A 23010-nucleotide genomic window follows, 5' to 3' on the forward strand; every position below is an offset into this window, starting at 1 on the left:
CAGCTTTATTTTTGACATATTTTGTAGATATTAATAGGCCTACTAAATACTATTGAAAAATGCTGTGGCAGTTTAATTGTGTGGACTTAAGACGATTGTTTCCTTTGATGCATGGCCTTCATGATATGACTGTTTTATTTGATGCATGGCCTTCATGCTCTGGCATCTGGCCTTTATGTTGCCGTCAGAAATTGTAAACCACGAAGGAAGTGGCCTTGCCCATAAAATGATGAAATCCCAGGCCTGAGGCCTCGATAGATGTATGACTAAAGTTGAGTTGATTTGAATCAGAGTGGTTGAATGATGAATCATATCAAATATCAAATCAATACTGAATGTAGACTACTCTGTTTGTCTTCAGAATATATGACACTGATGTACTCCTATGGCACAAGAGTCCACTATAGTACAGTGGCTTCTCAAACCTTTTTATGTTCAAAGACCACATACCATGAGGGTGTACACAATACACATGGAACCAAATGGACCTTATGGTGGTAATATTATTGTCCACTCATTGCATGCACAAGCAAAAATAGAATTTTGACAAAAAATGTCACCACAAGCCATGCATGATGCATCATGATGATGATTAAACATGTCCCTCCAGTACATTATATGATCCTGCTTCTATATTCTTCTCAACATGAAGATGGCCTGTTTATCCAAAACTACCCCAGCTAGAGATGTAATCACACTCCAGCAATTTCTGGGGCGGACAGCCGCCTTAACTACTAAACATTTCCTGTCATGTCCATAGTTATCTTCTCTCTCCTTCCTTTGAACATCAAGGGACAACCTCACAGAGAAGAACCCCCCACTTTTCTTGTTCTGTGACAAGGGTTCCAAAAATAGTATCATATGTTTTTTTTTCTTCTTTTTTTTGGTGTGCGCGCAAAGATGGAGAGCCGGGGGCGCACTACATCACCACTCCACGGCGCTTCTTTTGAGCTCAAACTGAGACGCGTGTCGTGTCTTGTGTGTGTGGTGTGTGCTGTGAGTGCTTCAATGTTCAAATTTAATCCACTTGATGAATGAGAACAGCGGTGATATTAACTCTGAGCTACCTCCCCGGCCGCTCCCAGATGTGGAACTGGAGTTGGGCATCTGTGTGGTAAGTTCTCACTTCTCTCTCTCTCTCTCTCTCTCTCTCTCTTTCTCTCTCTCTCTCTCCTCCAAAATACTAAATACTTTTGAGTGAAATATGAACCACATCCGGTTCTCTCTCCACACACTCACTGTATTTTAGGATGTTTAACATTGCTAGGCAGCAGGGCAGGCATGTAAAGGCTGTAGGCAGGCAGTTATACAGGCAGGCAGGCAGGCTGGGGGAAAATAAAAGGCTGGACAAAGACAGACACGTAACTGGGAAGGAGAATTTTTAAAGAGGAACCCTGATGTTTCTGTGCCGGAAAAGTTGAGATCTTGTGGGGAAGGATGAGATCACAGACGGTAAATAACATTATTGTTTTTGGTCAGCTTGATTGTGATGATTTCAGGGGGGAATGTGTGGAATGGAATGGGTCTGTCGTACGGCGGTGTCGTTCGCCGGAAAATAGCCGATCTGCAAGCTCACAACACGTCACAACGCGACGCATTGTGAGCTTACAAATCGACTATTTCCCGGGCTTATTGGGTATCGCAGCTGTGCCACATTGTTGCGAGGCGAACCGCAAAAGATAATTTCTGCAAACGTTGAAGTGGATTCGGTACAACCATCAGCACTGAATGAGAGATAGTGCAAACTAAACAGTAGAGCCCAACAGTTCAACGCTGACGGAAAATGGGTGAATTGTAAAGGAATTCGGTTAGTTGGAAGAAAAGTTTAAAGTAACAGAGAAGGGTATGACGTCCCAGGGCCATGTGTGCAAGCATGTGATTTGCGGTGGACACTCAAAGTAGACTATCTGACTATGTTTGTTGACTTTGTGACATTACACAAAAAACAACAACTTCCCAAGCAGTCACACGTGTTGTCTTTTGCAGGTTGTTTTGGTTGTAGGCCTATACCTGCATGTGTGAGAGAAAGAGGTGCAGTTAGTCAGTAACTTTGTTTTACTAAAGCAGTGTTTCTCAAACTTTCAATTGTCAAGGTCTCCCCTTAACTCTGACACTGACAGTGTACAAATTGAACCAAATTGTTTCATTTGTACACTGTCAGAGTTACAGACTTGTATGGGTCAATTTAGACCCCCCTAAAAGGAACCCACATAGACATAGTCCCTGGAATCCACTTTTAGGACCACTCACTGTACTAAATAATTTTGCCTGGGTGTTACATTTGAAAGCATTATCCACCTGACATGATATGTCTATATGCAAATGCATGACTGTGTGTAATTCATATCTAGGTTCAGGTCTAGGCTTGGCTACACTGTTGGTCTCTATTGTGCCAGCAACATAATTACATTCACCTGGTCTGACTGTGTGTCCCTGCTCCAAATTAGTCCTGCATTGGTCATGGTAAAAAACAGCTGTACAATGGTGGAAAACCACAAGAGACCAGAGAGCAGTGGTTCTCAAATTGGGATCTGGGGACACTCAGGCCCAGGGTAAAGGCCTGTCCATACTTTGACCGAAACTGGCCTTTTCGGTCAAAAGGTCCGGTTCGACTACAAAAGCATTAAGGGCTGTCCATATTTCAGCCGAAACCAAAGATTTCGGTCAAAAGGTCCTTTTTAGACCATAAAATGATGTCACTCGTGACTTCTGAAAAGCATTAGACTTAATGAGAGTTCGGAAATTTGCACGTCGGAAAACACAACTCGACAAACATTTCAGTCAAAGTATGGACAGGCCTTTAAGGCCTGTCTACTCTATATTTCGACCGAAATGAGATTTGACTGTCCTTGTGAATATAGTAAGTGTTCAACTGGCATGGTGAATAACTGATGCATATCATGGCCATATGTAGATATGGTATAGTATTGATGGCTTTTCCATATGAAAAGATCAGATAACACTTTGAAAGGTCGCTGAGGGAGGACTGTGGTTTTTGTTCCCAGAGGGGCCTGTGGCTTTTCCCAGCAGATAGAGCTGCAGATATAGGGCCACAAATGTACGAGTATAGCATATCAGTATAGCACAGTGGTTCTCAACCAGTGGTCCGGTGACCACCAGTGATGGAGAGTTGGTAACCAAATGGACCAATATCGATCTTTAACTCTTGAGAGCGGAGTTAGATTATTGTTGAACATCTGCATTACTTCATTTACAAGTAGTCTACACAATTAGAGAATTGTTATTTTGGTCAACTTTTGCCTGTTATCTCTTCTATGATACCACATCAATACAGCATGGAATTGTGGCAAAAATCTTATCCAACGATAACAAAATATTCAAAGTTTCGGGTCTGAGAGACCTCGACATGAAAAAGGTTGAAAACCACTGGCATATCAGTATAGCACACAGCCTGTAAGGAAAAAGCCTCGAAATACACAATATAAAATACACTGCAGGCCAATAGATTTACATTATCATCTAAAAGTAGCAGATCTACAAAGCAAAAGTAGCAGATCTACAAAGGAAAAGTAGCGATCTACAAAGCAAAAGTAGCGATCTACAAAGCAAAAGTAGCGATCTACAAAGCAAAAGTAGCGATCTACAAAGCAAAAGTAGCAGATCTACAAAGCGCCACACTTCGAGCTTGTAGATCTGCTACCTTTGATGCTCTTGTGTGACGCCGTAGTATGATCAAGAAGGGCCTTAATTTCCGAGAAATTACCGGTAACCTAAAAGTTCTTAGACTAACTCCCCCCGTTCCCTTTCTTATCAGAAAACTATGCATGACGGAGCTTGCACAAAAACAATTTCCCCCATTATTATTATGTCATGAATTACAGAGGGCTTTCAACGTAAAAAGGACCGTAAAAGGTCTTATTTGAGATGTTCCTTTTAGGCAGGTGTTTAGCTGTACTTGTACTGTACTACATTTCAATTGTATTGACTATACTTGTACTGTTCTCCATTTTTGTCTAATAAAATAATCAATCAATCGATCAATCCCACTTCTACACTCATGTAAACCTGTGATTTGACAATAATTGTGACCCTCCCCTCCCCTCCCCTCCCCTCCCCTCCAGCTATGGCTGAAGATGTCTGTGAACTCTGACAAGTCGTCCTGTGTGCTGCTGTCTCCGCGGGACTCCAGGTCGTCGTGCATCTTCCACCCGGCCGACGAGAAGGATGACATCCCTGGAGTGGGAGAGGACAGGTGGGTCACCAGGCTCACCGCAGGGCTCCCATAACCTCATAAAGAGCCAACTTTATTTATATTATAGGGTCCACAAGTGTTGTACAAGGACCGATTAAATTAAAAGAGGCATACAGAAAACAAGAAGACAGATTAAAGAGGCAAAAAAGAATGACATACTGTAAGTGTACAACATACAGTAACTGAATGAATAACTTCACCCATTAACCACTTCAAGTACAACTCCACACTAAACAACATCTAGGCTCATTTTCCTAATTATATTGATCCCAAATCACTGTCCATGGCGTCCAGTTTCCCATAACATAGAGTGCAGACCATAAGACTATCGCTTTTACACTACATTATTTGTTGCAGTCAAAAGTATATATTTTTTCATGAATGTGGTTGTCCCACACAAGCCGCCACATGTTTTGGGGTGAGCATTCGGCACAACTGCCAATCAAAGTGACTGTACTGGCCAATCACAGCACATCTTTTCCAGGACTTGGCAAAACACATAACAGCACAACATCCGTTAAGCAGAGTGTGGCGGCTTGTGTGGGACAACGATGGCATTGATGCGTGTGTAATGACAACTAATAACACATTGATTAAAAGAAAAAAAAAATGTTTGACTACAAAATAGTGTAAAAGTGATAGGCTCATGGGCTCCACTCTATGCTATGAGGGCTGCTGTGTTCTGCTGGGGAAACTGGAAATCAAGGGCATTTCTGCCTAATAGACCCCATGGACAGTCATTTAGGATCAATATAAGTAGGAAAATGAGCCTAGATGTTATTTAGTCTGGAGTTGTCCTTTAAACACTTGGATTTTTTAGCCTCATTGCTGTTGGTGTCTTTCCTCATTCAGCAGACTATGCCACTGATGTCTGTCTTAAAACAGTCCTAAACAAGCCCAGAGGATTAGCCAACAACGTCTTAATGCCTATTTATACAGTACGTCACATCGTGACGTTAACTGTCCTTGTGGGCAAGGACAGGTCATCGTGTTGGGCATTTAGACGGTATTGCCTAAATGCCCCATAAATAGTGACACCATGGTTTCAAAGTATGTGGTAAAAAAAGCATGGCAATAATGATAGAAATAACCCATTTCTGTTGTGTTCATCCAGTTTGTTGTTTGCGTCTGTTGATTGATTGATTGAATACTTAATTAACAGTTTGCAAAAGGTAAAATTATACAATAATGCTTAAAGGATTACACAAAAAGCATTGAGGGCTTGTTTCCATTCTATTGTATTCAGTTCATCAAGACATAAAGATATCAAGATAAGATATTGCCAATTTTGTCAACAAATAAAAACTAGACTAAAATGCCAGTAGAACTAATAGTCATTTCAATCTTTGTTAGATATGTTACTAGACAACTTTACGAACACATTGGTGAAGAAATTGTTTGGTAAGGAATTTATTCCCAGGGTTTTATTAAAATTCCCTGACTATAAAAGACAAGTCGTTTAATGTTTGCTTGCGCTCGGGTGTTGCGCTCTGAAAATAGCAGATCTACAAGCTTGTGAGCTTGTAGATTGGCTATTATCAGGCAGCAAGTTTAAAATAAGCCATTACGACATCTCAGAGGTAAAATCTTATGATATTTAGTCAACTAAAACTAAAATATATTAAAACTAAATGTCCCTCTGTTCAAAAGACTATGACTAAACTAAAACTAAATCAAAATGTGCTGTCGAAATGAACACTGGTAATTCAGTCATCTTGCGTTGGCAAACAGCGGACTGGTGCGGCGTGTTGTTGTTTGGCACACAGCAGACCACCCTGACAGTGTCTCCATCAGACAAAATCCTACATAAACCTGGAGATTTGGAGCCCCTCCCTTGCAGCGTGCAGGTTGAGACAAACCACGAGATGAAACCTAAACACATACTTCCAGTCCTCCCTTCCAAGCCCACGTGCCCTAAAACCCACTGTACCGCGACGCCTGATGCACGCTCGGCTGCGCATGGCGCCTCGCGCCGAAAACAGATGATCTACAAGTTCATAAAGTGTCACGGCGTGACACGGTGTGAGGTTTGTAGACCGGGCATTTTTGGTGTGAGACGCCGGCGCATAATTTAGTAAAACTCAAGATGTCATTCACTGACTGATTCACAGACTGACTGACTGACTGACTGACTGACTGACTGATTCACAGACTGACTGACTGACTGACTGATTCAATCCTTGACAACACACATTTATTTGTTATAATGCATAAGTTGGGAATGCATGCCCCACCTGTTCATCCAATACCCGTTGTCAGAGTACCCAGTTTGGTACCGACTACTACCAGCATATAGACCACAGACGGACAGACAGACATAGATACAGAAACTGCTCTATAAAAGAGTAGTGGCACAAACGTGACGCATGCGCACAAACGCACGCATGCACGCACGCACACACACACACGCACGCATGCACACACGCACGCACGCACGCACGCACGCACACACCCACCCACCCACCCACCCACAGATTCAGTGCGTCACAGACCAACAAATACAGACATTTGTGGATTTTCGGTATTGGACAACAGCCGGTCCGACCAAATTCTTACTCGGCCCTCGGAACCTTCATTGGCAACATACACACGAGTTATGCCCGGGACAGTTACACAGACACACACACACACACACACACACACACACACACACACACACACACACACACACACACACACACACACACGGACACACGGACACACGGACACATTCATACACAGATGGCGGAGGAAACCATGCAAGGCACCAACCTGCTCATTGGGAGCAATTAGGGGTTCAGTGCCTTGCACAAGGACACTTCGACTCTAACTCTGGGTGAGCCCGGGTTATGGGAACCATCCGGTTGCCAAGCGGCCGCTCCACCCCCTGAGCCACTGGCACCCCATTAAATGATTACCAGTGTTGGGCAAGTTACTGACAAATAGTAACTAGTTACCGTTACTAGTTACTTCATTTCAAAAGTAACTCAGTTACTTTACTGATTACTCATACCAAAAAGTAATGCGTTACTGTGAAAAGTAACTTTTTAGTTACTTTTTCATTTTTAGTTAAGTAATTTTTAGTAATGACCTAATAGCCTGCATGGATAAACTTTATAGCTTGTAATCCAAAAGAGAAATTAGACATTTGCCTGTGACCCAAACTAGTGAAAACAGCAGATCTCCAAGCTCGCAACGCATCGCTTTGCGCTGCGTTGTGAGCTTGGAGATCTGCTATTTTCACTATTTCTTAAATATATTTGTGTTCTAATTTAGGCTGTCAGTCGATTAATGCTGCATGCCTGAAGAAGGCCTATGACCAAAAGCTTGCACTTTATTTAACTGGAAATAAAGAACATGATTTCCTCCATTTAATTTTTCATCAGGACAGATTTAAAATAAATAAACGTTTACAGCATCCTTATTCTAAGAGCATATTCACCCAAAGTAAGCTAGATCGTCTATTTTTTGTGAAGTGAGTTGATGGAAAAATAGTGCAACTCAGGGGTGTTTTACAAAGCAAGCATGAGGCATTAGAATGTCTAAATTGGTTTAACTGAAGTAATAGGCTATTGATAAATGTATTATCAATAGCCTAAATCTAAAATGTAAATTTATTCAAGCAAAATCTTAATGCAAAATGATTGTCTTAACTCATACAGTGCCTATCCCGAACTAGTTCGGGATATTCGGGATCAAAAACAATTTTTTATTTGCTATTTTACTTACCCCGAGCTGCTTGGAGCAACGTGGGTGGTCCCGGCTCGCCCAGCGCTCACCAACGAGAGACGCTAGATGCTCCGACGATTTATTCCATTGAAAATGGTTTAAAATAAAGTTTAGACCCCCCCCAATGTTCACCCAATGTTCATTGTAGGCGGCGCGACGTATTCCAGGGTGCCTATCCCGAACTAGTCCGGGATATTTAATGAAATGGAATAAAATGATAAGAGGCCTTCTGAAGCCTGGCCTGATTTTTCTAGCTACTAGCCGAAAGCTAGCAACGTCCCGGCCGGACGTTATTTGCGAACGAAATCGCCAATCTCCGCCTAATCCAATGAAAGACCACATCTTTGAAGGCTTATATCTCTGGATTGTGTCTTTAGGGAAGCGGCGCGAGGTTTATTTACGGCGAAATCGCCCAAAAAATGATCTTTTAGATGACAAAATGGGAATAGCCATTCTGTTAGCATTATCATCCGGGACATTTCCATGACGTGCATGAACGTGAGCACGTGAGGTCCTGGAAGGTGAGGTCCTGGAAGCTAAAGCGCTCGCCTATGAGAGATGCGCTGGCATTCTATGGCCCCTAGAGGGCGCTGGCACTCAATGAGTTAAAAGCTAAAATAAATAAGGCTGCATGTACCTTATCTGACTCTAGACTGTTCCTTTCAAATATTTAAGGGCAAAATATTACCTCATGACACTGCTGCTGTTGTTTTGGATTGTAAAGCCTCTGTAAGGGACTGTTACATACTGTATAGCCTACATTCCTGTTGCTTAATGTACTTTGTGAAACTATCAGAGGAGACTAGGACTAACGATCTTTAACGGGTTTCACCTGGACATGCATTGATTAATCCAGCGTCAGCGTGTGTGGACAGACACACACCACAACAAAGTGAACTGATTTTTTTTTCAACAACTAAGAAACGAGAGGTGGTTTTCCTTTGAAACTGGCTAAAATAAAGGCCCATTTATAGGATGTCTTTTTCTGTAGCTTGCAAGCAACTGCAGCTTTTGCAGTGCTGTTGCATTCTGTTATGAAAGAGAAAGTAAACTCCTGCATAGACCGTCTGGACAGGAAAGCCTGGTGGATGCGCTTCTTTTTTTTTTCTTTTTTTTTTTTGAGACGACATTGACACAGGAATCAGGATTATGGAATATATCCTTACATTGCAAAGATAATCAGCACCATCTAAAGGTAATCAGCACCATCTTGTCTGACACATGCATGGATTTAATACAAGACGTTGTCTGTATCTGTAGTCGCATTTTAAGTCTATATGTCTGCACTCTGCACTAGTCTGTTGGTAAAGCTGCTGCCCATTTCAGCGCGGCTCAGTGTCCGCCTGTAGGTACTCTCTCTCTCTTTCTCTCTCTCACACACACACACAAACTCGGCCCCCCTCTGCCTGCTTGTGACTGACACAGGAAGATTCAGCTCCGCTTGCATAAATAACGCAAAAGTAACGGAGGAAAGCAGCATGTGTAACGGTAACTGAGTTACTGATTTGAAAAAAGAACGCGTTAGAGTATGCGTTACTGAAAAAAAGAACGGCGTTACAGTAACTAATTACTTTGTAACGCGTTAGTCCCAACACTGATGATTACATAACGTAATGTGTTGTAAAGGATCTTTCTGTCTTCCTCTTGCAGTGTCCTGGAGATGTTGAGCTACTCCAAGTTCTCTGACCTGGAGACATGGCTGTGCATGCCCTCCACCCTGCTCCCCAGGGCCCTGGAGACCTCGCGCTCCTCACCCACCTCCTCCTCCACCTCCTCCAACCCCACCACCACCTCGCCCTCCTCCCCTGGACCCAAGACACGGCTGTCCACCTGCAGCGAGACCGGGGAGACGGACACACCTGCCGTCAGGTACACAGACGAATAGTTACTGATGCACTTGCATTGAACTGGATGCAAAAATGGATACTACTGCATGCCTCTCTCTCTTTCTCAACCCCCTCTCTCGATGTCTGTCTGTCTTTGTCTTTCTCTCTCTATCTCCACTGCACGGAGAAATAGTACTCGGAATTGCCCTCAAAATAACGCTTAAAACTCTAAGGCTCTTTTGAAGCTGTGATTGGTTTGTCATTATCCTCGCACTGACCCACCAGTGACTCCACCAAATGCCACCAAATGTCATTCACTTTTCCCCCAAAAAAACCCACGGGGAAGTTCCTGCCGTCGTTCCCTTTGTAGTGCAGCAGCGTGCACTTTGAGATGATTGCTGTTGTTTACCGAAATGGAGGCTGGAGTACGAGTTACATGATGATGTCTTTGATGGCAGCAGATGGATTTTTAATGATGCTGAAGTGGAAAGAATGAGGCTTTTGTGTAGCCGAGACCTGATGTGGTCCTGTGTTGCTAATGCTGACAATAACACTGGTAGCTCAAGGGATGGCACACAATGCTAGAACTGACAGATTTGGGGATTCCGTTGCCTTTGTTTGTTCGAGTGAATGGGTTCAACAAGGCACACAGAAAACATTGGACACAGGCAGTTCCATAATGCTGTTTCCATTGTCTCTTGTGAAGCCTCTCAAACTGGATATAATATGATAGGCGTCCGTAATTCAGTTGTTTTGAAGGGAGTCAAGTGCCTTGGCTTCATGTTCATGCGCATGTATTCTCTATAACAGTGTTTCTGAAATGAGGGTACATGAAGAAGGTACTACAGGGAGTACAGGAGAGAAAATGGAAAAGTGTGTTTTTTATGTTTAATGAGAGAGACTTTGACAGACTTTGTGTAAAGCCTAGCACAAATGTTATTGATTAGAAAACAATTACCTAACGGCCTCTTTGATACCATTTATTATTTGTAATACATTATTACATTCTTCATTCATAGCATTGCATTCTAGCTAACTTTCTCTATTGGTTTTCTACGTTTCTAACACTTAGAAACACTGGTTATTTTACTTGGATTCAGAAATCAGGGAAAGGCAATCAAAAACATTTGCGATCCATTGATCTCGCTTGACTAATGCTTCTGGCGGCACCTGCCTGCCTTGTTTGGAAACATCGCCTTGTTCTCAATCACGTCCACATTCTGTCCTTACCTGATTACACAATCTATGGCAGCGGTTATCAAAGTGGGATCCAGGGACCCTCCGGGTTCCTTGAGGGGGGTTCCAAATACAAGTCTGTAACTCTGAGAGTGTAACAAATATTTACACTCTCAGAGTCATGGGGGTCCTTGAAATTAAACCGTTAAAGAACCACTCAATGGGACCAGCCACCAGCACAATGAAAAATGGTCAAACAGCCTGTTGACTCAGTGAAGCCGAATATTCCTGACTAAGTGTCCGTATGTGATGAATTAGCAGTGAGAATGTGTTCTGCAAACAACCAGATCAGTGGACTGGACTGTAAGGCAAACCAGTATTGTCTTCTCTGCAAACTATTCAGATTTAACTTTTCACAGCTGAAAAGAGAGTAAAACTTTAAAGTTTCATCCAAAAACAGACATACGGGGACTTCTATAAAGGATACACAAGTGCAATCTTCTCATAATTTAAACATTCTCCCATATTTCCGTCTTTTTCTCTCCTACACGGTCTCCCTCTCAGCTTTCCTACTACTGTCTGTCGCTAATACACTGTTTTCCCATCTAAATTCTCTACGGACGTACACTGTCTCCCTCTCAGCTTTCCCACTCTGTCTCTCCTACATTGTCTCCCTCTCAGCTTTCCTACTGTCTGTCTCTAATACACTGTCTCCCTCGCAGCTTTCCTATACAGCAGGGGTCTCAAACTGGTGGCCCGGGGGCCATTTGCGGCCCGCGAGACGATATTTTGTGGCCCCCACCTTAATATGAAAGTTTAATGTGAGTTTTATATGAACCTCAAAACAGTTAATAATACAGTACAGTTAACGGTACAGTACATGTTCCATAAGTTAAACACAACTTGTTTTACACCAGGGTGTAAAACAAGTTGTTTATCTTATTTTGTGTTAAAAAATAAAAAAGACATTTGAGAAGATTCGATTTTCTTTTTTATTTCTTTGATGGGGAGATAGATACAGTAGTTGTAAGACTGGTATAAAACTACAGTATACTACTAATTTGTTTTATTAGAGCATGTGCACGTGCACATGCACGTGCTGAGCACGCGTGCATGTGCGCTGAGGCTGCGGCCCAGCCTCAGCCAGACTCTGCCTCCAGTGGCCCCAAGGTAAATTGAGTTTGAGACCCCTGCTATACAGTGTCTCCCTTTTAGGCTTTCTTACTGTCTCTTAAACTCTCCCTCTCAGCTTTACTGTCTGTCTCAGTTCAATAAAATGCTGCTGCCATACCAGCAGAGCCATTGTTCATTTTCTCCATTATTGTCAGTAAGATATTATTGTGTCTGTCACCATGGCGACGGGCAGCTATGCGGTGTGAGATAAGCCCAGAGTCTACAGGGAGCCAGAGGGGAAAACAATCATGTTTATAGTTTTAGGGGAAATGTAGTCCTAATTTAAGGAAATGTAGTCATTATGACAATAGCCCCTAATGACACCCCATAAACCAAACCAATGTTATTTAAACTGTAGGTTGAACCTTATCACGAGCCCCCAGACACATGCTGGTACGTTTGTGCTGTACCATGGTACTGTAAGCCTACTCCACCGTTAGGGCTCACACTAACCAGCAGTGGTGCAAAGTAACTAAGTAGATCAGGGGTGTCCACATTCGAAAATATTAAAACACCCAAGGGCCGACTATGTCTCCTGACAAAATTTACTTTCGGTCGGACCATAACAGAGTCACATACATATGCATCGCAATTACAATTGTATTTAACTATCATCGATATTATTTAGGTGTGTGCTCTGAACAAAACACAAATAACTCGCATTACCAAATGTAACCAGATGTGCAAGGTAGAAAATATATAACAAAATTGCCTTTCTTAGATTACTCGATTACTGTACTTAAGTACTAGTAAGACACCTCAGGGTGACAAGAGACCTAGCCCTAAAGGTTGAGGCCGCACCATGTCTTGGCCATCTGGACAGCGATGTATATCGGACCAGTTACCCATATATGGAGGCATAAAAGGGATTCTCTAAATCCCTTTTAGTGTGGTTCCCCTGACATCACAGTAATGTCAGAGCGTGATGTCAGAGCAGCAAACCCATAGACTTTAAAAAGGTGTACAGGTCCAGACGGAGACATGATGTGTCGTTTCACATACTAAACTGCGACCTTCGGTCAGGCTACAATGATTTAAAAATTAGGTCTCTAAAACTACCTCTCAGCTGTCTTACTGTCGGTCTCCCTCTGGGATTTTCTACTGTCTGTCTTAATTATCTGAGCCCAAACAGTGCAAAATAGAATAATCTGTCAGTGAGGACACTCTGATTGAGATTTAATGAAAAGTAAATAATTGGCTTCCTCACTCCCTGCATGTAAATGAGTAGCCGTGGGAACCAATGCTTCCCTCCCTGTTTCTCTAGAGTGAGGCTCGGTGAAGTACAACCCATGGATGCTAGTACAGCATAATGTCACAAGGCCTTACTTCAAATCCAACCATTGGTGTCAAGCAGGGAGGCATTGGGTAGCATTTTTATAGTCTTTGGTACGACTTGATTGAACCCCGACCTCCTGGTCTCAGGGCGTGGATACTCGATTCAGTTCGATTGGTCCACCCCACCCACTGAGGAGAATGGACAGAATGACACAGTTCTGTTCATTTAATAGGAGGATAGAAACAGGAGAAATGGAGGATACATTCATGGAGAGGAACTGATCCAGTAGCTCTCACTGAGTGTGACCAGACATTATGTGGAGATAGTGTTCTACTTTAAAACACTAAGTGGTTGGTAAAGCAAGGCAACCGGCGATCATGTGCCTGTGTGTGTGTGTGTGTGTGTGTGTGTGTGTGTGTGTGTGACACACACACACACACACACACACACACACACACACACACACACACACACACACACACACACACACACACACACACACACACACACACACACACGTGTGTGTGTACACTGTAAGTTAGCTGGGTTCCTGTGCCTTTGGGTTGAGGAGCAGGTCATCTTTCATTCACACAAAGAGTCTCCTAACTGATTGGCTTCAGTCAGATAAACTGAGACATTTGAAGCACTTGACTCTCAATCCCCCTAACCACACACACACACACACACACACACACACACACACACACACACACACACACACACACACACACACACACACACACACACACACACACACACGTTGCACACACACACACACACACACACACACACACACACACACACACACACACACACACACACACACACACACACACACACACACACACACTCACACACACACACACACACACACACACACACACACACACACACACACACATATTGCTATACATGTGAAGACATCAACATTTCGTTTTTTACTAATGCCATTTTAAAATAATTTTGCCTATTTCCCCCTAAAACCCAAAAAATTACCAATCTACAAGTTCACAGGCTTGTAGGCACAGTATGTCGTTTATGGTGTGCAACTAAGCAAGTGGTGCATTGGTGATTCAATGTCTGGGAGGGTCGCTTAACTACGTCACTCGCACGTCGCCCAACACCTACTATACAGGTCTATTGATATGATTACAGGCTTGTTTCTTTGTTAAAACATCCTGTTGTGACACTAAATGGTTGTCGAGGTGTGAACTTGGGGGGGTTTGGGATCAATGCATGTCCGTTTGCGTGAGAGGCGAGACCCCTGCTCAGAAAAGATATGGGGCGGCGGGGGCGCGTGGGACAAGACTAATTCAACACTGCAAGTGTAAATCAGACATAACCCCAAACTTGACCTCTAAGCCTAATGGTAAAATTCCAACCATTTCTCTTGTGAGGACCGAGACAATAATTGCACTCACGATATCTCAATTGCTACTGTGTTTGTAGGGACATTTGGTCCTCACAAATATAGAAAATTACAAGTAAATAGACACACATACCATATACAAACACACGCGCGCACGCACGCATGCACGCACGCATGCACGCACGCACGCACGCACACACACACTCACAGTCACAGTGGGTAATCGAACACCCCTACCGGGCGGTGAACGCTGAGGAGAGAGAGTTTCTCAGTGCCAGGGTATGTGATTAAGTTGCTGTGCTCTGACTGAACAGCCATCAATCCTCGGAGCTCGTCTGCATAAAACTACCCCTCTCTCATCTTTCATTAATACACCCCCTCGGTTACTGTACTGAGACTAATGCTGTGTAGAAAGCTGGATTGGATGCTAACTTTTTGAGCGGAGAAAAAGGTGTTAGTTTCTATCTGGACTGGTGGTGTGTGTCCATGGCCTGGATCGTGGATACATCGATGACCTGGATTTACATCGGTGTCGTGGAATCAGATCTTTTTGGAGAAAGTTACTTGTGGTGGATACTCGTATCCATTAGGGATGTGCGCAACGACTAGTCTTTTATATGATGTTTCTTGGAAACACCCGGAAAACCAGAGCTGTGTGATCTCTAAGGCCTAAAAGGAGTGAGTACATAACAGCCATTTGAAATATTGAATAAGCAAATATTATTTTAAATGCAACAGAGAAGTATGTCAGTTTGCGACCATGCATGCTCATGGTTATGCTACAAAAAATGCATGCGAAAGAGATGCCTTGTTCATTCTGTAAAAGTTTAATTTCAGTAGTCTGGCCCTGTTACAGATTTTGTCCAAAAATCATGCAGATCGGTACACAGTATCTCTGTAGCCATTAAACGAAACGGGTATTTCTTACATTGATGCTCCTACATATTATCATGCAAGCACCAGTTAAAGTTACTTTCCATCCCTCATATACTGTGTGCACAGTGCACATCCCATAACCCACACACTGCACATCATTTCAGAGCTCATATCTTTGAACGGGTAAGGACTAGTTTTAAATGATTGGGCGGTGAGATCAATAATATGACAATTTGCAGCAGCTGAGAAAAGTCACACTAACACACACACACACACACACACACACACACACACACACACACACACACACACACACACACACACACACACACACACACACACACACACACACACACACAGAGAGCTGTCCCGCCTCTCTCCCACATTGCTGCTGTGGTCGTGTCTAGTTCACTGCTCTTGAGAAGAACCCTTGAGCAGGGTTTGCAATATTAGCTTCCAAACAATGCGTTGTCTTTTTTGCATTAAGTTGACAGTAATTTGGGTAAATTGTCTAATACTATATGCTGACTAGCAGGAACAGCATTATAATAGACTAGTGGACTAGCCTAGCGCACATCCCTAGTATCCATAGCAGCTTACAAGGAATAAATATGTCAAGTGCCTTGCTTAAGGGTACAAGTAGACATCCACAGTGGCTCTGGAGCAGGTAGAGCGGCCGTCCTGGAGAATTGGTTCAAGTATCCGGTGGGTGGGTGTGTGTGAATGTAACCCACTTTGTAAAGCACTTTGGACAAAGACTTGCTATAGAAATGCAGCGTTCTACAGCAGGGGGGCAGTCCTGAAGTTTTCTAATCTAGATGGCTATTAGTGTGTGTTAGTATGCGTGTTTGTGTGTGTGTTAGTATGTATGTGAGTGTGTGTGCATGTTAAGTGTTGAGGTGGTGATGAGTTTGAGAGAGTCTCTACAATGCTGTCTCTCGGGAGGAAGAGGAAAGGGGCTCACTCCTACAAGGCGTCATGGCGCCGGCGCAGCTACAACATCACACCGCGCAGGTAGAGGACTGAGGGACGCTCTCTAGGCCAGTGGTTCTCAAACCCCACGGACCTCCATAAGAGTGTACAAAGGGAGTGTATGGGTCAACGTGGTTCACTTTGTACGCTCTCAGAGTTACAGACTGTTATGGGTCCTTACTTACATATGCTCTTCGCCCCCTATGGGGCATAAGGCATCGATAATGTTGTCCTCTTGGTATCGAATGTTGTCCTTTTGGTTGCTTAATCAATTATTTATCTAGGGACCCCCTGGAACCCCCTCAAGGAGATCTGGGCGTCCATGGCCCCACTTTGAGAACCACTGTTCTAGGCAAAATTAATATCCTTAATATTGCTTTATATTGAGCTCACAATAATACGTTTGATTTAAAGAACATTACTTTCTTGCCATTTATGCTTTCTTTGACTGTATACGGATATTGGTGCCACATTCGTATCTTTGTGTCTTTTTAATCTTGCCTGTACCTCTCCTGTGTTGAACCTGTTGCTGCGACACCTGGATGTCCCCCTGGGGACCAATAAGGTTTAACCTAAAACGTATGTTTATTATAAATGTGCTTTTCTGTCACTCATTACTACTAGGGCCGGGTGGGAAGGTAGAAAAAAATAGGTGGTAGGTACTAGATACTAGATAGCGTTTAATTCCCTGGCGCGATGGCTCAAAGTTCTAGCAAAAAGACAGCTTGCAAATTGCAAATCTTGAAAGCCCTTTGGCCTCTTGTTTATGGCACACACACACACAAAAAAAAACAGTTATATAGTTCATGAAACTAACAAACAGCAAGGCTTGGTCCCTGTCTGGTTTCCCTCCACATTGATGCATTGTGCAATAAATGTCAACTCTGCCATCGGCCAGGTGTGTGTGCACGAGAGAGACTATAACAAGACTGTGACAGCTTCACAGGATTGCACCCGTTTGTCAGTGTCAGATTGACCGCACCTCTGCCCACTCACCTGTCAGTGAAAATGAATTACTGGGCGCGTCAAACCCTCCCCCGATTGGACAAATCCTTCCGAGACCCAAACTTATGTGTGTCTGAAGTGAACGCGACTAGCAGTGGGGTATAATTTGGCAGTGATGGATGAAGCGCCCAAATGATTTACTTAAGTAAAAGTATAAATACCCTATTGTAGACATATTCTGTTACAAGTACATGTTCGGTATTAACATTTTACTTGAGTAAAAGTATAAAAGTATTGGCTTCAAACTACGTTTTTCGAATAAATTAAAAAGTACAATATTTGACTGTGGATGCAGTGGAGTAGAAGTAAAAAGTAAAAATACAGAAAATTTAAAACACTTCAGTAATGTAAAAATACCTCATAGTGTACTTAAGTACTTGTACTTAGTTACTCTACACCACTGGCTATTGGAGGTGAGCTGATGGCTTCCCAGTTCTTCTATCCCTGCTGGGAACTGAGGAGAGACTCTGGGACATTTTTGTTGTGGGTTAGGGCTCCCACAGTAAGGATTATTAGTCACAACATTATACAGGGGAACTGAAGTAATTGGTGCAGTATCAACTATCAAGTATGTCATACCATTACCGTGTACTCTGAGTTCAGGGAGTTGTGAGGAAGGATCCTTGGTTAATGTTCAGCTCATAGTGCTGCTAGGGTGTGGGCCAGCGAGGAAGCTATAGCTTGATGTTTATCTGTGGTTGCTCTGCTCCAGTTCACTTCGTACAGTATGTCTTCTTTCTTGAGACGGACGGTAGGAAAGATGAGAGGGAGACGGTGGAGGAGAGCTGAGCGTGACAGACTTTAGGAAAGTTGAGAAGGAGACAGTGTAGGATAGAGACAGCAGGAAAGCTGAACGGGAGGCGGTATTCTCCTATACAAATAACTGAGCATGCCCCACATATCACTGCAATGAAACACTGAAATGTTCAGGAGTTGACATGCTTTTGGCTGAGGATTTCTGTCATTATAAAAAGTAATGCAGTAATGCACAGGGTTCCCACGGTCATGAAATACCTGGACATATTTTGAAATTAGAAAAATATTTTTCCAGTACTGGAAAAGTTTTGGAATGTATCAAGGGTCCTGGAAGGTCCTGGAAAAAATAGCTATGCATTGTCTTTGGTTATTGATTTTGTTAATACCTCTGAAATGACAAATTAAACATGGGCCAAATTGTCAAATATTAGAGGCAGAAATTGTGAAAATAGCCGATCTACATGCTCACAACCCCTCTCGTTGCGAGGCGTTGTGAGCATGTAGATCTGCTATTTTCACAATAGAACCGTGTTAGACAAAATTCCTCAACTCTTAGTGCTCGTTAAAACATGATTATTTCGAGAACCACTGGCATACACTACCTGTCTTTGGGCATTGAGCATAGGAGTAAGCGACCTGTTATTGAGCTGAATTATTGTTATATAGTCCTGGAAATTGGGTTAAATATTCTGGAAAAGTTTGGGAAATTAATTGGTAAAAATGTGTGGGAACCCTGAATGCATATAGCCAGTAGGAAAGCTCAGAGGGAGACAGTGTAGGAGAGACAGACTGTAGGGAATCTGAGAGGGGGAGAGTGTAGGAGAGACAGATGGTAGGAATTTGTTCAGCGGACTACAGTTTGTCAAACAGGATAATGGATGTGAGAGTTTGTCTTCATTATGCAGCGTTAGAACAACTGTGCATTTCCCGATAATGAGGCGCTATGAATATTTTAGCTCATTATAGTGAACACACACATAACTGAGTGTGTCTGACTCAATGTGTTTTGTTTTTCCACACGGTCAGAATATAATGGCCTGTCTAATGTGGGGCGCTACATTAGATTTCTCCACATGCTCTGTCAAGCTCTGGAGCTATATTCTCTCATCTAATTGAATCTATTTAAGGAGAAACATTAGTTTCTCTCTACTTGACATTATTATTATAGCACTAACTGGATGAGCCAGGTATTTACATAATTAACTCAGTTACTGCCAAATTAAATATGCATTCTAATGGCTATATTGCCATTAAATCTCCATAGACTCCCATGTAATTTATAGTGCACAGATCATGCACCATGTTTGTGCAGGCTGTTCACAGCTTTCAAACAAAAAAAACAGATTGGAAATCCGTTCAGGCATTCTTGAGATAATAGCCATTATGTTTTACATGTTATGTAAACAAAGATGGCTTCCCTGTATGAAAGATGGGGTTGTATGGGGGTGGAACATGCAAAATCGCGATTGAAATCATGTTTACTAGATTTAATGGGGTCCACAAAAAAAAATTTTTTTTTTAAATAAAAAAAAAAATCAAAACTTTTCTAAGTAAAAGTCGATTTAAGTCATCTGGCAGGGAAGTCCATAGTAAGAATGTTGATCTGAAAGTCGTTTGGCACTGTATGAGTTAAAGTGGACAAGTAGGGAAAGTTTCTGGTTTGACTCCCTGGACTAGTGTGGTAAATCTGGTATGGTTCAGTGACAAACAGTAGAAGACTGGTGGTTGTACTGGTCAGCTCCAGTGCAACAGTAGAAGACTGGTGGTTGTACTGGTCAGCTCCCAGTGATCAACAGTAGAAGACGGTGGTTGTACTGGTCAGCTCCCAGTGATCAACAGTAGAAGACGGTGGTTGTACTGGTCAGCTCCCAGTGATCAACAGTAGAAGACGGTGGTTGTACTGGTCAGCTCCCAGTGATCAACAGTAGAAGACGGTGGTTGTACTGGTCAGCTCCTAATGACCAACCATAGAAGACTGTGGTTGTACTGGTCAGCGCCTTGTGCCCAACAGTAGAAGCAAGTGCAAGTGATTCTGATCAGTGGTTCTCGAGTTACGTCGAGTTGAAACAGCGTGTTTCTCTCACTGCAACTGCATGTTGTGCTTGTGATGTGCTTGCGGTCTGGGTGTACGAAAAAAAAGACGTGCTGAGATGTGTATGGCAGTTAACTCATTGATTGCCCTTTTCAAGATGGCCGCCAAGTACCAGGATGCCACGTTCCTAAATTTCTAGTGCACGGATCAATTTTTAGTGCACGGATCGTGCACGCCCATGCCTAGATTATGCACCATATGTGTAGTACTTTTTAACAGCTTTCAAACAAAAAAATCCACTTGGAAATCCGTTCAGGCATTCATGAGATTAGATAGAAGCCTTCAAAGTCAGACAAAACAAACATTTTGCCATTTTGAAAGATGTTTGTTATGGGGCTAAACATGCAATTTCGCGATTGCGATCATGCCTAATACATTTGAGGCATTTTTGGATTTTTTTTTTATAAAAACTTTTTGAAAAAATTCAAAATGGGTGCCAACTCGGGAAACTCGGCTGTGGCAGCCTGGGACAACTGTAATAACTCGGGAAACTCGGCCTTGGCAATCAATGAGTTAATGAGTTTAATGGGATAATGGAGCTTGCACAGAAAATACATTCACCCAGGGACACCCCTGCCACCCAGGTGGCTCAGGGGTAGGGGTAGATTTGCTGTCTTAGAACACGGAGGGTTCCCAAAGGGTTCCCAGTTCGATCCCGTGCTGCCCGAGAGTTGGTGTTGAAGAGTCCTTGAGCAAGACTCTGAACCCCCCTAGTTGCTCCTGGTGAGCAGGTTGGTGCCTTGCATGGTTTCCTCCTCCATCGGTGTTATGAATGGGTAAATGTAATGCACAATCTCTGTAAAGCGCCTTGGAAAAAGGCGCTATATAAATGCACCAGTTGCCATTTACCCACTTCTTTCCAAATGTAAAAATCAAACCTCGGTTCGAAGTGAAGCGGTGAACTTTTATTCTATGTGTTCTAGAGTTATGAACGTACAGGACAGATAAAACCTGTTCATTCTGAACTGAAATGGCCATATATGGACATGGGACACACATTTTGCTTTTTGAAAAAGCCTATTCATTCTGGACTGATATTCGACGTACGGGACAGAAAAAACCTGTTCATTCTGGACTGGAGTGACCATATATGGACATGAGGTGACATACATTTTGTTTTTGAAAAGGCCTGTTCATTCTGGACTGAGATGACCATATATGGACATGAAACACACATTTTGTTTTTGAAAAAACCTGTTCATTCTGGACTGAAATGACCCCCATATATGGGCGTGAGACACACAAAGACAAAATGTGACAATGAAGTACGTTCTGCTGGTGAAAGTGACCCTCCCTGTGCTGATCCCAGGTCTGCGGAGAAGCAGCTGTCCTTCATCCCCCCCGCCCTGGGGCGGGACAGCCCGTTTCTGGCCACGCCCCTCGGCCCCATCCTCTCCTCCACCCCCATCGCCGCGACGACCACCGCCTCCTCTGGGACGGCACCCGGCGGAGACTCCGCCTCCCAGGGCGGGGTCAGCGTGAGGAAACGACGGCGACTGGCAGCTAGTCCCGGAGGACTCCACTGGAACACGCCAGGTAACCAATCACCTGACTGCCTGTCTGCCTGTTATTCTGTCAGGCAACCAATCACCTGGCTGCCTGTGTGTGTCTGTTATTCTGTCAGGCAACCAATCACCTGGCTGCCTGTCTGTCTGTTATTCTGTCAGGCAACCAATCACCTGACTGCCTGTCTGTCTGTTATTCTGTCAGGCAACCAATCACCTGACTGCCTGTCTGTCTGTTATTCTGTCAGGTAACCAATCACCTGGCTGCCTGTCTGTGTCTGTTATTCTGTCAGGCAACCAATCACCTGGCTGCCTGTCTGTCTGTTATTCTGTCAGGCAACCAATCACCTGGCTGCCTGTGTGTGTCTGTCTGTTATATGTGTCTGTCATTAAGTGTCTGTTACAATTATTACACGATGGCCTGATGGCATTTCTTTGAGCTACTCACAATTATCTTGACACTATTATTATTCATCACAATTGTTTCCATTCACCTGTTTAAAGTTCTTCTGTTGTAAAATTTTGCAATGCGTAGAACGTCTATTTTCACAATATTTTGATTAACTCTTATACTGCTTTGAACGTTCCCGTTCGCCCCATTTTTGACGGCCCGATAATGCCAATTGTACGTTCTTTGGCTCGTTCTTTTGTACCTTGGTTTGATGTCTGTAACCTGTTGAGGTGTCGCGCGGGTGTCTACCGTTGAAACAGCTCCCATAAAAGTACTCTTAAAATCCAACTGGACGTTAACATCAATGGAGTCACAACACTGTTCCATGTGTTTTTCTCTGGATCTATTGCTCTGTAGCGACTCATCAGCCTTGAACAGCCTTGACAAGCAAGCTTCGAGCTGAGACCATTTTCACATTAATTCTTGCATGAGGCTGCCCCCTACTGCTGGTAGAGCCACGGCACACTCTTTAAGAGAACATTTCAAAAAAAAAAATAATACACCTTTGTCTATATCATCGCAAAGGTAAGGTGCTTTTGCTGGCACAAAACCCAATAATAAATAACAACATCTGGCAGAATAAGAGTTAATGGTATTTGAATTCTTTGTCAT

At 43.1% G+C, this 23010-nt stretch overlaps 1 protein-coding gene across 1 annotated transcript in view; it reads left to right on the forward strand.

The window, feature by feature from the left end:
- Positions 1–1030: 1030 nt before the first annotated feature.
- Positions 1031–23010, forward strand: part of ankfn1a (ankyrin repeat and fibronectin type III domain containing 1a) — a gene marked incomplete at both ends in the record, with an annotated part of 215853 nt that continues 193873 nt past the window's right edge. Inside the window, 4 exons of the mRNA XM_080747348.1 lie at positions 1031–1114; positions 4083–4213; positions 9572–9790; positions 21752–21978. Coding sequence (XP_080603474.1) covers positions 1031–1114; positions 4083–4213; positions 9572–9790; positions 21752–21978 — 661 coding nt within the window. The remainder of the gene's footprint in view (positions 1115–4082; positions 4214–9571; positions 9791–21751; positions 21979–23010) is intronic.

Source organism: Nannobrachium achirus (assembly GCF_963921795.1).
Source record: "Nannobrachium achirus genome assembly, chromosome: 18".
NCBI lineage: Eukaryota > Metazoa > Chordata > Actinopteri > Myctophiformes > Myctophidae > Nannobrachium > Nannobrachium achirus.